The sequence below is a fragment of the Ictidomys tridecemlineatus genome, chromosome 5 (genome assembly GCF_052094955.1).
Source record: "Ictidomys tridecemlineatus isolate mIctTri1 chromosome 5, mIctTri1.hap1, whole genome shotgun sequence".
Classification (NCBI taxonomy): Eukaryota; Metazoa; Chordata; class Mammalia; order Rodentia; family Sciuridae; genus Ictidomys; species Ictidomys tridecemlineatus.
In genome coordinates this window covers 141,184,464-141,199,029 of record NC_135481.1, presented here as the reverse complement: position 1 = coordinate 141,199,029, position 14,566 = coordinate 141,184,464, and the positions used below count along the sequence as shown (strand labels likewise).

The 14,566-nt window shown below is 44.7% G+C and overlaps 1 protein-coding gene across 4 annotated transcripts in view; it reads right to left on the bottom strand.

The window, feature by feature from the left end:
- Nucleotides 1-14,566, bottom strand: part of Slco3a1 (solute carrier organic anion transporter family member 3A1) — a 381,072-nt gene that overhangs the window by 147,340 nt on the left and 219,166 nt on the right. For all 4 annotated transcript variants that reach the window (XM_078051215.1, XM_078051216.1, XM_078051214.1 and 1 more), the window contains exon 3: nucleotides 8,819-8,917. In XM_078051215.1, coding sequence (XP_077907341.1) covers nucleotides 8,819-8,917 — 99 coding nt within the window. The remainder of the gene's footprint in view (nucleotides 1-8,818; nucleotides 8,918-14,566) is intronic.

Sequence of the window (14,566 nt, the reverse complement as noted above, 5' to 3'; positions counted from 1 at the left end):
TAAAGGGGAGGGAGGGAAAGGGATGGGGCATGGAAGCATGGAAGACAGTGGAATGAGACATCATTACCCTAAGTACATGTATGAAAACATGGATAGTGTGTCTCTACTTTGTGTACAACCAGAGACATGAAAAATTGTGCTCCATTTGTGTAATGTGAATTGAACTGTATTTTGTCATGTGTAACAAATTAGAATAAATAAAATGGAAAAAAAAAGAAATAAAAAAAAAATAAAAGAGAGACCAGGGAGGGAGAACCGGGCCACTGGTCTAGGAAACCCATCGGTTCCACGTCAGCGCTTTGGTTTCTCTCGGAGCCTGAGACTGATCACGTTCTCTCCTTAATTTTCTTGTCTACCCTGTGTTTATATCAGTCTAAACAAAACCAGTGAGAAGCCAGACGCCTCTGAATCTAAGCTGGAATTGGCTGACTTAGCAGCGCTGCCAAGGTGTGCGTGTGAAAACATAAGGAAACATTTATTGTTGGAGGGTAGGCTTTCACTAGGTCTGTTCACACTCACCCCCCAAACAGCTCACCTGAAATCCCATTCAAGGGCCCTCTCCCTGTCTTAAACCAGATTTACAGCTTCCAAGGGAAGATAATGAAAGTAGACGGAGAGCACAGGGCTGGACTTCCATGTACCCCCGAGGTGCCGTGGTTGAAAAACTCGTGTCTCTTCTCTCGGCAGGACTTCAGGCAGGTGGCTTAACTTACCATGCCTCAGTTTACTAATCTATATAACACTGATGACAATGACAGTACTTACTTTATGGGGTCACTGGGAAAATCCAACCAACCACACCAGCCATAAAGTGCTCAGAATCGTGTCTGGCACATGCTTGAGTAGCCAATGGATACCAGCTTGTTTTTTAGGGCTTGGGTCCTGCCAGTGGACAGGTTAATTCAAACCTTGTTGGTGGCCTGTGGTTTGGCATTGTCCCTCTACGAGAAAGCTCTGCAGCCAGCTCATGTGCTTAGAGGCACCCTCTGTATGTGGCTTGGCTTCACTGGACTGTTATTTTTGACTTGCCAGCTGAAGTCATGGAAACACAGACTACAGCCTTCTCCTTGGTATTTTTCCTTCTTTCTCTTTACAGCTGCCCTGCAAAGCATCATTCCCAGAAGAATTGCTCTTTGATGATAAACCATGCTCCTGGAGCCCAGAAGGAAATTCTTGGAGACCTACAGAACGGCACATGAGTTAAGACCAACTGGTCTGCAGGCCTGGACCAGATGGATGGTCAGCTCCTGAAAGAGTAATGACTGCAGACACCAGATGAATACTTCAGCATTTATAAAGCGCTCTCCCTGAAGACTCCTCAGCTAACACTAATGATGATGCCAGCCATCATTTACAGAGGGTGTCTGTCTGCACCAGTCATTATGCAGAGCACAGTCATTTGTGTCCCAGTCAACCCTCCCTGCAATTCTACAAAGCAGAGAAATTTCATGACCCCTATTTTGCCTATTCATTATCTGATTTTATTTAGATGGGGAAACTGAGGCTCACAATGGATAGGTTCCCTGCCCAGGTTCACAGAGTGGAAAACTATAACCCCAGTATTTGCCCATAAAGGCCCACACTCTACCACTCTGCTATACTGTTGCCCTCGATAATCTGCATTCTGCTCCCTACAGCAATCTGGGTGAATGATTCCTTCCTGTGCTTTGTACAGTGGGCCTAAGACCACCAGCTCTTTGGAGAGGTGGCAAGCTGATTCTGCAACACGGTTGATCTCTGTCCTTGATGTACACCCAGCGGCATTAACCAGGGACCAGATGTTTCAGAGAACTTGGGGGCTGAAACCCAGCCCTTCCCCTTATTAGCCATAGCACTCCCTGGGCCTCAGTATTATCATCTGCAAAATAAACATGGCATCCACTTACAGTAGTTGCAAGGATGAGAGATCATAAGAATCCCTGGCACGTAGTAGGTTTTTTGCATGTGGCATCTCTTATTATTTTATGTTTCTTTGTATACAAATGAGCAGTTCAATATTTGGATTATGTTTTTTAAAGAAGTTTAGGCATAGGAAAATACAAGGTGATCCTGAAAGTATTTTTATGCAAATGAGGAAAGAGAAAAGGAAGTGAAATTGCCTGGGGTAGCTGAAGAGCACTAGGACTGTTTCACTAGTCACTTACTGTTTCTTCACCTGCTGCTAAGCAATGAATGAAAACAAAGGGAGCTGCCAGCTCCCCTGCATTGTCTACAGGCTCCATAAAGGGGGAATTGGAGCCTGGCAGATGTGAGTGATGAAAGAGAAAGAAAACCTAGCAGTTGTTGGGGAAACAAAAACAGTCCTACGTGGAAAGTCACAGGAAGTTAGTGACTCTGTTGTAAGTGTGAGAAAACATCCCGGGGAGAGAAATGGCAGTGGGGGTGGCAGGCAGCTGTTTGTGTAACCAGTGGACCTACTCCTGTAGGTATGTGCATGTATGCAGAAAGGCTAGGTTTGGCTGGAAGTTTGAATGACAGGGAAGAGTGCATCTTCTGTGTTAGAACCAAAGCACGCTTGCCTTTTGGGTGAAGCCAGAAAATGGGGTCCGCAGGGAGCTAGGTGAAGGGCAAGATTTTGTAGATCAGGAAAAGCAACATTGGCTATTTTGAGAAGTATTGATTCCCCCCTCCCCTTAATTTTAATTACCCAGAGCACTGTGGCAGGGAGAAAAAGACCCTAAGGGAGAAATCACTTGGCTCTGGAGTGTCTGCTCTCTACATGGGTAGGCTTCATGACTGACTTCCAGTCTGATTTTGGAAAGATGACTAACGCTTGAACCCAGTCTGGAAACTTCTTTTCTCCACCCATCTCCACAATGAATAATATTTTTATGAGGCATTTGGGCTAGCTATGGTGAAAACTTCCTTCCACTTGCCTGGCAGTTGCCAAGGCTCAGTAGAGACTGTTCCAGAATTACTGATGCTGAGGGGGAGTTTCCCACCCAGGCTGACAAACAATGGAGTGGTAGATGTTGGCAGTGTCTGCATTCGGAGAGCCTCTTCTTTCAGGGACAAGGGGATTACACTTTCCTTACTCTATGAAGTCTGATGTAGCCATGTGCCAGAGTTTTGCCCATGAAACATAAGCAGAGGGGACATGTGTCACTTCTGTGTGGAAGAGTAAACAAACTGGCCTATGAATCCCCAAATTTCTTCCTCCTAAATGTTATCTGACAGGCTACAATAAACCTGATTTCCTATGGACCTGCAATGGTTGTACAGTATGAATAAGAAATAAACCTTTAGTTCTCTAAACCACTGAGATTTCAGGGGTATTTGTCACTATGACATAACCTATCGTACCCTGCCTAGTACAAAAGACTTAAGAAATAGACATTCCTGCTCTGTGGAGGCAAGGCTTGAAAAAAACCTCTTTTTTTTTTTTTCTACCTGATTCTAGTTCATGTCTTGACTTTAAAAAATTACTGCAGTTTCAGCCTTTTAATGAAGGCTTTTGTCAGCAAGATGCTCAGAGCACAACAGAAAAGCACCAATCTGTCTCATTTAGTCAAATGCATCAAATGGTCAATGAAGTCAGATGCATGGATGAAGAAAGATGCTGAGTGGAATGGGGCAGGATAGTATCCCCAGCTGAAGGGAAATCCTGAGCAAGGAATGATTTCTTCAGAGGACTCATTTCCTTTAGCCACATGTCTATCACTTGGCCAATATAGACACTGGTAAAACATGCTATTTATTTCAGGTAGAAATTTAGATGTATAATACAAACAAGAAACAAACCTTCAGGACTTTAAGGCAGTGAGGTGTCAGGGGTATTTGTTACTGCAGCATAACCTAGAGGGAAGGACAGGAGCAGAGCAGGAGAGCTACCTGCTGGGTGCACCATGATGGTAGGCCCGTCTGCCAAGAGACCAGACACAGTTGGGCCTGGCTTTGCTTAGAAGTCCCTGGGCAGAGAAGGGTCTTTTTCTTTATAAGATCCATTTTTCTAATGTTTTCCTTTGGGCATCTGAATTTGGGGATATTTTTATTATTTGCATTGGGTAAGCTGAGTGAGTAGGTGACAGTTGTTTGCTTTCTCTGAGGAGGGGCAAGTGCACCTATGGGGCCCTTTGAGAATCCCATCCATTTCCAATGTCAAAGGAAATCACTCATAATGGGATTTAAACCAGTTTAACACCCATTAACCAGTCCATCCATGAGGAAACCTGAGATTGTGAGAAAAGCAGGTCAAAGCAAACAAGGACATTTCTACTTCTTCCTGGTATGTAAACATCCCTATAGCTCTCTGGGTGCCTTAAAAAAAAAGTTCATTTACCTATTTGTTGAACTTATTTTGCCAAACTTTTGCTATGGGACTTCAGAACACCAGGAGTATCATTAAGTTACAAACCTAATTAGAAATTGGAGACAGGGAGGGGTGTGAAGGGTGCCAGGGAACATTCAGGATCCCAGTCACTGGATTAATCAGTCCAAAATGAAGGCATCTGGCTGGCAGTGGCACCAGCTCTCTGAATGGCAGAGCAGGAGGTGCTCAGCTTGCTGACCTTTTTTTGTGGAGCAAACAGATGGCCATATTTTGCTCCAGATGCAAACACCTTACAGCTGTCTTCGGGGCCAGCTGGCAGGTGCCTTAGGATATGGATGTGCTGGTGAGGTCAGGTGAGTTCTGCAAGGCCTTTGTCCATGGAAGGGAGCAGCCTTCTGGTGAAAACCAGGCTTCAGAAAAGCAAGCTGTTAGGCTAGGAGTGGGGTTTGGGATAAGATAAGCCTGGGGTGGCATCGGGGATCTATCCCATACTGGCTGTGGAAACTAGTTAACGGCTCAGCTTCCTCCTTAGTCTATCGTTTATTGTGTCCTTACTATATGCCAGGCACTAAATGCTGAGTGATTAACTTGTGTCACCTGCACACAGACATGTGAGAAGTAACATCCCCCAGGTCAGGAGTCTCGGATTCAGGCCCGAGTCCTATGCCCAGACTCTTACCCTGTGCATGATAAAGCTTTGTCAATAGCAGGTCCCTTACTCCCATGATAAGGCTTTGAGTTTCCAATAAAACAATCTATGCACAGCTTCAGTAAGTGATCAGTTTGGGGCAACTGCTGCTTCTGATCTTCACCTAATAAGTCCAAACCGTCAAGGTTGGTCAATTCAACGATCGGGAGCACGCTCTGCAACTGAGTCCTCTCTTTTTCAAGGTTCTCTTCCTAACTGAGTTTTCATCTAACAAAGAGATCCAAACAGGGAAATCCTGCAAAGACCATCATTTCTCCCTGCAGCTCTCAGAAGAGGGATCCATTCTCCTTAAGAAGAGAGGCAAAGGAAGCCCCATTGCCATCAAACAGATGAAAGGCAAGGGCAACAGAATCCCATGTCCAGGCCCAGCCAGGTGAGCCTCCAGAGGAGCTGTCCCATGGGACCTCTCCTGCCACAGAAGCCCAATCCTACGAGCAACCCCTCCACTGCAGTCTCTGCTGCACCTATTCTCAGGTTCCAACCAGATTTGGTTCCAGACTCTTCCTCTTGTGTTGCTTCCCCAGCTGCCACCAGGCTGCATGGGGGGAAGATAATTTCTTCCCCCACCCCCGTCTGCTACCCACATGAAGGTCCTCTGTGACCTACCTTGCTGCCTCCACATGAAGCCACTGACTCTCCAGGCCCCCTGCTCTCAGCTGTAATTTTAGAAATATGTGGCTATATCCCTAGCCCCTGAACATTCAGACTTCAGATAATGTTCCTGCTTATTGAACAGTCCTAAAGCAAGGCTGTCTTTTAGATTAAGTGAGGAAAATACAGGGAAGGCATTAAAGTATGGAGAATCCCTTCCTCAAAATATAGCCAAATCCACTTATCGACGACAAGTTTTTGGTCACAAAATTGGAAATTATAAAAATTGCTGGAAACTGTAGAATTCTGTGGCTGACTCCATAACAGAATACATGGTGTTCTTCTGCCCTCTCCTGGCAGGGAGCAGCACCAACAACCCAACCTCAGGACCTTGGAGAAAGACGCAAACAAAGATGGTGACTTACAAAGCATCCTTCCATTTCCCAGAAACAGACCAGGAAGTCCCCTGTCAACTTGGAGTGAAGAAGACTGCCAATCACAAGATGCCCTGACAGAAGAGAAAAGTGCCCATCTGTCTTGCCTAGGGGAGGTAACAAACTGACAATGAGATAGGAACTGTAGATGATATTGTTTCACACTGAGCTTGAAGGGTGAGCAAATAGGTTAACAGAATGGGATGGGAACAGCATTCTAGGCTGAAGGAATAGCCTAATCAAGCTGAGTGTTCTGAGAGTATACAAGTAAACCCCACCCTGCCAAGCTACCTGTCTATCACTTCTTTAGTTATTCTGGGCACTGAGAAAAGAGATCCAAATGCTGGTACTTGCAGGATTTCCCTGTTTGGATCTGTTTCTCATTGGGGAGCTGGATGAGAGCAATCTTGAAGTAGATACCTGCATGTTGGCTCAGGAGACCTGGGTTTTATATAGATGCACCCTTCACATTGGGTCCCTCTCCTTTCCTCTCTGGAACTCAGTTTCCTTAATGGGAATATGAAATATCTGGAAGAGAGTGATACCTGAGTTCTTTCTGGCTCAAATTGTGGTCATTCACAAGCTTGGTTCCAGGAGCTATGGATTATATGCCAAAGGCAGAATGTGTAGCCCAGCTACTTCAAGTTTCCCTCAGGTCAGCTTTCCCTTCCTTATCCTCCTCCCATCTCTTGTCCTGTGCTATAGCATTGAGAGCTGGTTTTCCTGACCCTATAAGCAAGATGACCGCTGGCTCCCTTCCTGGGTGTTTCTCTCACCAACCCACCCTTCACGCTGCCTGCTGGGAGTGGGGTTCAAAAGGCCAGCCAGCTGCGGGAAGCAGTGGCATCCCACCACCTCCCAGCACTTGACAAGAATAAATAAGGCTGCACTTGATTTTATTTTCCACTTGGAAATCTGTAATGTCATTAGCTACAAGTAAATATATCAGTGCGATTAATGGAGTGAATCACAAAGCGACTCGATTGGATTTAAAACCACATTATTTCTTTGGGGTGAATTAGTAAATTTAGCACTGTCGAAAGGTGATAGATTGGGAACCCAGGGACTGAGAGTTCTTATTGATCCTGAGAACAGATCAGCATGAAAAGTTGGTATGGCTTCTCCCTTCTGTTTTCAGAGAGGAACTGTGGCTTCATTGCTCATTGAACTACACAGAAACACAGTATTCTCTTTCAGGCACATGATAGACTTTTTTCCACATGGGGTAGAAAGTGTCTCAGATGGTCTTCAAAGATCCCTGTCCCTCAGTATTCATGTCTGTGTGTAATTATCTCCTGCTTGACAGTGGAAGTGAACAAATGACTGGCTCCTAGCAAGCAGAGTTCAGCAGATGTCATGAGATGCCAATTCTAGATGAGGTTATAAAAAGACTGTGGCTCCTCATCTTAGGTGCTCTCTCTTACATTCTCTCTTTAGGTATTTGCTCCTGGTGAAGTACCCCTGTAGAGGTCCAGGGCTGTCAGCCTGGAAATGGACCTTCTAAGGTTACCAACACCAAAGGCATGAATTTGGAAGTGGATCCTTTCTCCTCTAGGACTTGAGATGACTGCTGACTGGGCCAATGCCTTGATTGTAACCTGAGTAACTTAGAACAGAACCATCTAGCTAAGCTGCTCTGTACTCTAGATCCACAGAAAAAAAAAATGAGAGATAAAAAATGCACAAGTCACTAAATTTGAGGTCATTTTTTCACACAGCAAATGAGTAAAAATAATATGTGTCATTTCTGAACACAAGTTTCAAGAGCCCTTGTGTAGTATGTCACAGACTGGCTTCCTGCCATGGCAACTGTACAAGTTAGGGGTCAGGATGAAGCTTCTGTTATCCTAGAGCAATGAAACAAGTCCCATACTCTCTAACACCCCCAACCTATGCTGGACAGGGAGTGTGACCCAGATAAATTCTGGATGGATAAAAATCACTTAGATTTGGGAATTACTTGTGACCACAGCATCACCTAAGCCCACGCTGACTAGCACACTGTTCAATCACACAGGATCACAGAGCAAAGTAAGAAACACATTTGTTCTTCTGGTTAAGAACACAAAAGGTTTCTCTTAAGATGGTTTCGAGTGGGGTGTTTCCTGACAAAGCCCATCACAACAGTGATTTTACAGAAAGGATTTTTAAGTCATCTGTCTCACTGATCCCAAAAGCAACTTGAACTTCACATTTCCAGAACAGGTGTTACAATTTTCAGTTCAGCAAGGAAGGCTTTCATACAGTTAATGGGCCAACTTGCAATGAGTAAATGCCAGGCATTTCCTTCCACATATACCCTCTCACTTAATTCTTAAAAAGAGTTCTGGGGCAGATGTGATTACTGAATTGCTTAATTTACAGATGAGGAAAATAAAATACAGATCTGAAGAATGAAAGCCAGCCTGTGGCACTGTGGAAGGTGGTGGAACCTTTAGCGTTGGGGCCTGATGGAAGGAAGCTAAGTCATGTGTTCCAGTAGGGGATATTGGGACCTTGATCTCTTTCTCTCTGCCTTCACTTCCTGGCTGCCATGAGGTGAACGGCTCTGCTCTCACCATGATGTGGTGCCTCACCACAAGCTCAAAAGCAATGAGCCAACTGATCACAGATCAGCTCCTGAAACCATGAGACAAAGTAAACATTTCCTGTTTTCAGATCGATTACCTCAGGTGTTTGTCACAGCACCAGAAGGCTGACTAATATAGGGCTATAGCTTAGTAGGAAGGTTTTAGAAGCCTAGAGGCTGAAGACTCCTTTACGAGGAAGGAAATGTTCACATGTGGTGGTTAGAAATCAAGGTCTGCTCCTTACTTGTGTCAATGAAGACTGCATCCACGTAGATTTTGGTACAGAAAGAGCCCAGAATAAATCCACAGGCAGGTCCAAATACCAACATTGTGAACAGGATTCCTGAAAGAAGACAAAAGGTTAGATTAAAATCAGAAGCCATTTAGTAAGCAAATCATCAAAGGTCAAGGAGATCATTTTATGTTGATCAGATGAGATGTCTGATTATTACAAATGATCTTCCAGGAATGAGTCTAAACATCTGAGAGGGGAAGATCCAGGATTTCTCATTTTCAGAAAATCCATTAAAGTCCTGCATATTATGCCAGGATTTTATATTATTTTGATAGATTGCTTTGACAGAGATATTTGTAGGCCACAGCACACATTCCTTTGGGGGACTTCACCCATAAATCAAACACATGAAAAAAAAAAAGATCCAAATCTATCATTAATAGTTTTCCTGCCATCAACAACTTCGAAGGACTTTTATAATTTTGATTTTTGTGTTTATGTGGCTTTAGATAATTCATGGAATTCACGGTTTGCTAAGATTTCTCAGTACTCATTGTGCAAACTCAAGAATTCTTGCAAAGTGAGAAAAAAAATGTAAGCCACAAATTATTTTCAAATGTAATGAAATGTTTATGTTCACTAAATTTAGCAAATAACAAAATTCACACCACATGCTTTGAGAAGAGCTAATTAGGCATTTTACTAATTTTGATTTTGCAAGCCCCACCCCACCCCATTTGTGTGTCACTGTCTTCTTGGCAGTTACAGTTTTCTGAGCTCATTTGTCCACAGGATTTGAGAAGAAGGCTGGCCCTGGTCTGTGTAGAATTATCTGATGGATCTAGTACCTGGAATTTTGTACAAAACTTTTGAATGATCCTAGGAAAAGAACTGATTCCAAACGAAAATCCACAGGCTGTATCTGTTTAACTCAGCTTCCTTTTTGATAGATATTTCCTGAATACTGACTGTTCCTCAGGTCCTAGCCTTCCCTTGAGCTGCTGATCCTGGGGCTGCAGGGCCCAGTGGGCCTGCAAAAGCTCTGGCAGCTCAGGTGGACAGTGGCCTGCAGATGCAGATGGGTGAGCAAGGAGCACAGGGCACCAACCAAGAGTTGCTCCAGCTCCTCTGGAAGAGGGCTAGGTTTCCATACAACTTGGAGTTGAAAAGGATAGGGAACAATTTTTTCTTTTTCTTTTTTGTGTGAGAAGACCATTTCCAGAGATTCAGCTGGACTCTCTGGGGGTCACTTTCTAAGTGGCTCTTCCTCAGGGACACATCACCAGGAGGCACCATTTCCGCTTCACCAATATCCCAGGGCAGCACCTCAGATAGTGCAGCTGCAGAGGGCACAGCCCTGCGTCTTCAGGGAGAGTTGGTTCCTGAGGTGTGAGGCTGACCATGGATTTACTTCTGAATTTGCGTCTGTGGCTCTCCACTGAATTAATTCTGTCAATCTGTGATTTTGTTCTTACTCATTTAGCAAAATCACCTCAAATGTTCTGCTTAAACGGATGAGAAACAGATTATCTCAGGCACTAAGATCCAGGATCCCTGTGTGAATAGGTAGTGCTTCAGGCCCAGGAGAAAATGTTCTTTTGCAGCCTAGTGCTGCCCCCTGCTGTCCTCCAGGCTCTTTTACACGAAGGCTGCCTGAGAAATGTGAAGACGTCTTTCTTTCTTTTACCCTGTGTAATGGAAAACACTTTACACACAGTCTCCTCCAATCCTTTCAATGACTCAAGGGTGAATTTACTGTGTTCCCTTCACAGCAGAAGGAATAGGATCCCAGAAATCCCATGCCTTGCCAGCAGCACACATCCAAAAGGAGAGGGATGCTTCTGAAGCCAAGTTTCCTGACCCACTGAGGGAAAAGTGCAGGTGAAGGCAGGAACCTGGGTCCAAATCCCAGCTCCACCATGTCCTAGCTCTGTGAACGTTGGACAAGGTACTCCTTGTACCCGTTTCCTCATCTGTAAAATGAGCGTAATATGAGAGCAGCTTCATGGGGCTATGGTCAGGATTGAATGACCTACTATTTACAAAGCACTTAGAATAGTGCCTGGTACATAGCACATAGCAAGAGCCACAGAAGTGCCCATTAGACAGATGACACCCGTCTCTTCCTACAGTGAAGGGCCAGTGTGCACCCAGGTCCCTGGAACCCCTCCTTCCAGAGCTCATGTCACAGACAGATGACACCTGTCTCTCTTCCTACAATAAAGGCCAGTGTGCACCCAGGTCCCTGGTCCCCCTCCTTCTAGAACTCATGTCACCTCTGTGCCTCACTCCTGAGGCCATCCTCAGGGAGATGAGCTCCAGCTGAGAACAGTCCAGGCCAGGAGAGGATGCCTACTGGGAAGCAGCAGAGGTCAGTTTCCCCAGGACACAGATAGACTGAGTGTCCCGGGTCTACTCTCTGCTTGGACACTGCTGGCCAAGCATAATGGAAAGCTAACCCGGCAGTCACACACTACTCGTGGGACTCCTCCTCCAAGGTAGCTGGTGGTTTCAACAGTGGCTCACACCATATTCCTTTAGATGACATCTGATCTTTACAGACTTGAGTTTTCTGCAGTTGCTATGAGAAAAAGTTCTTATGTAAATCAGTTGGAATAGGAAATGAGGATGACAAATCTAATCTGATTTCAAGGTTTGAGAAGCTATGTTATTTCCAGCCAGGACACATGTCCCCTCTGTAAGAGATTAAGATTAAAGATAAAAATAGTTTTATTTAATGTATGTGTATTATTTTTTCAAATAGCTACTATGTTGTTAGGACATAATAGCAAGTTTGAGCCTAACTGCTTAATAAATAAGATGATCAGCTAATTCATGCAGATTCACTGAAAAATATAGTTGAGACACTGTCAAAGTGAAACAGGGAAGTTTGGGAACCACAGTTGCAGATTTTTCTGAGAAGCTGATTATCTCAACCTGTGCTCAGAGGTTGAAGGGGTTTCTGGATGTGCCAGATTAGCCCAAATAGGGTAGGGACTGTGAGAAATTCCTGCAGGAAATGGCCCCCTGCTGGTGAGCTTGCCTCCTCCCATGCTAGACAGTCTTTAGATTGAGCACCAGCTGCTTTGAAGCCCTGGGGAAGAAGAGATGAACTGGTCAAGGAGATCCTGCCCTCAAGAAACTTGCTGTTTTATTGGAGAGACTACCGACCACTGTTAGTGGATCAAAAAATATGTATCAAACACCTAGCATATGCCAGGCAGTATGATATGGCAGTGAATGGAACAGACAAAATCCCTGCCCTGGTGGGGTTTGCATTCTGCAGAATGAAAGGAATCAAACCGGCTTTTGGAATGCTGCCAGGAGCAGCTTAGGACAAGAATTGGAGACACAGAGAGATGCTCCGCCCCTACCTAGCCCTACAAGGTGCAGGTGCTGCTGAGCCAGGTGTGCCTTGAAGCAGGAGGAGCGGACTCATGAGTTGACTCAGCTTCTGCTGGTAGGTAGAATGACAGCCTCAAAGATGCCCATAGCCACATCCCTGGAAACTGGGACTGTGGTCTTAAATGACTAAAGGGAATTAAGGTTGCAGATGGAATTAAAGTTTCTAATCAGGTAACCTTAAAGAGATTATACTGGATCATCCCCAACATAATCACAAGGGTCCTTTAAATGTGGAAGAGGGAGGCAGAGGAGTCAGCTAGAACTGTGGCGACAGAACCAGAAAGATGGCCTCATGAAAAAGATCGGACGAGCCACGCTGCCCATGGAGTGGTGGGAGCACGGGGGCCAAGCACTCAAACAGCCTCTAAAGGCTGGGAAAAGGCAAGAAAATGGATTTGCCCTCCAGGAGCGACCTCAGCCGTGCCAAAAATTACCTTGATTTTAGTTTTAGTGAGACCCCGCGCTGACTTCTGACCTCCAGAAGTGTCAGATAAATCTGTGTTAAGTCACGTTTTTAGTAATTTATTAATAGCAGCAATAGGAAACTAATACAATCATTAGGCAACTTGGGGAGTGCTGGGCTAAAGGCTGAGACACTTCAGTCGCATAGCTGTGAACATGCATGAGCAGGGTGCTGCAGGAAGCTCTTCTGTTATCTGACCACGGAACATTTTTTTGTATGTGGCTGGGTCACTTCTAAGACATGGTGTTGACTGGGGCGCAGTCCCAGAGACCCTGGGGAGTTAGGCTCCCCAAGATGGAGGTGGGTCCTTAATTATTTATACCCTTAGTTCTGCTGACACACAGTGGACACACTAACTCTCCACAGAATGTGGGAACAAGAGCACCAGCTACAGAAGCCATGGAGAGCAAGAAGGGAGTGACTTTCCTCGATGACGGGCTATCCCCTGTGCACCCTGAGGAGAGATGCAGAGCTGGACACAGACCCTGCCTGCCACTCCTCACCCAGGGCTCTTTCTCAGTCCTCTCTGCAAGGGGTTAGGGTTAGGACTGTGTACCCTTCCATGCAACGTGCCTCCTTCTATATGCAATGCAGCCCTGGGGCTCACTACTGAGCCTTCACAGAGGGTCAGGTCACATGCATCTAGTCCAACAAGAATTTGAAAAATCCATCTGAAATTTTCTATTTGAAATTTACTGGTCCAGGAAGAATTATGCAAATTTATTAATGATACATGATAGTTAATGTATAAAAGTACTAGAAAATATTTTTTGCTTGTTTTTGGCATGTGACAAGCTGATTCTAAATTGTTTATTGAAACGCTGAGAGCCATGACCAGTCTAGACGCTTCTGAAGAACAGTTGCCAAGACTTGTCCTACTGGGTGCCAGGACTGCTTCCAAAGCTATGATGATGAAGACAGGGTGCTTTCAGCACAAAGAACAGCGAATGTCCCGATAAAGCAGAGGATGCAGCTCAGAAATCACCCATACCTTTGCCGACACCTGATTTATGACAAGCGGTGTGTATTTCAGTGTACTAGGAGAAGGGATGGGACAACTAGAAATTTCATGTGTGTATGTGTGTGTGTGTGTGTGTGTGTTTGTATATTACACACATATACACACATGCACAAATAAATTTTGGGGGGATCAGGATTGAACCCAAGGGGCACTTTACCATCACCAGGCTTTTTTTATGTTGGGACATGGTCTTGCTAAGTTGCTGAGGGTCTCACCTAGTTGCCCAGACTGACCTTGAACTTATAACCCTCCCGCCCCAGCTTCCCAGTCACTGAGATTACAGGTGTGCATCACTGAGTCTGGCTAACAACTTTAAATTATAAAGGAAAAACAAAAACTTCACCTTACAGCACAAGCAAAAATGAATTCCAGGCAAACTGGGGAACTTAGATGTAAAAAGGAAAACAACAAAACTTCTAGAAGATGAGAGAATAAAATGACTTCACGATTCTCACACAGAAGAAGCACTAGCCATCAAAGGAAAAGGTGGAGAAGCTGGTTTGCGTTACAGTTAAGAACTTCGCTCATCAGATTCAAGAGCCTACTAAGGATGTGGGAATGTGGAAAAATAAATGTGCAACATATCTTTTTATAACACACCTAAAAATCAGGGGGCTCATATCTAAACTGTATAAAAACTATCAATTAATGAGAAAAAGTCAAACCAGTCAAGAAATGCCAGAAACCATAAGAGGAAATCTAATGGACAATAAAATATGAAAGGAAAGCTCAAAGGAATTCAGGGAACTGCAGATTCGAACCCCAGTGGAATACCACCCACTCTCCGCTGGCTGGATTCTGAGGACACAAAGCATGGACGGGCAAGTGGGGTCCCCCATATCTTCCATACTGTTGGAGGAGTGTAAAT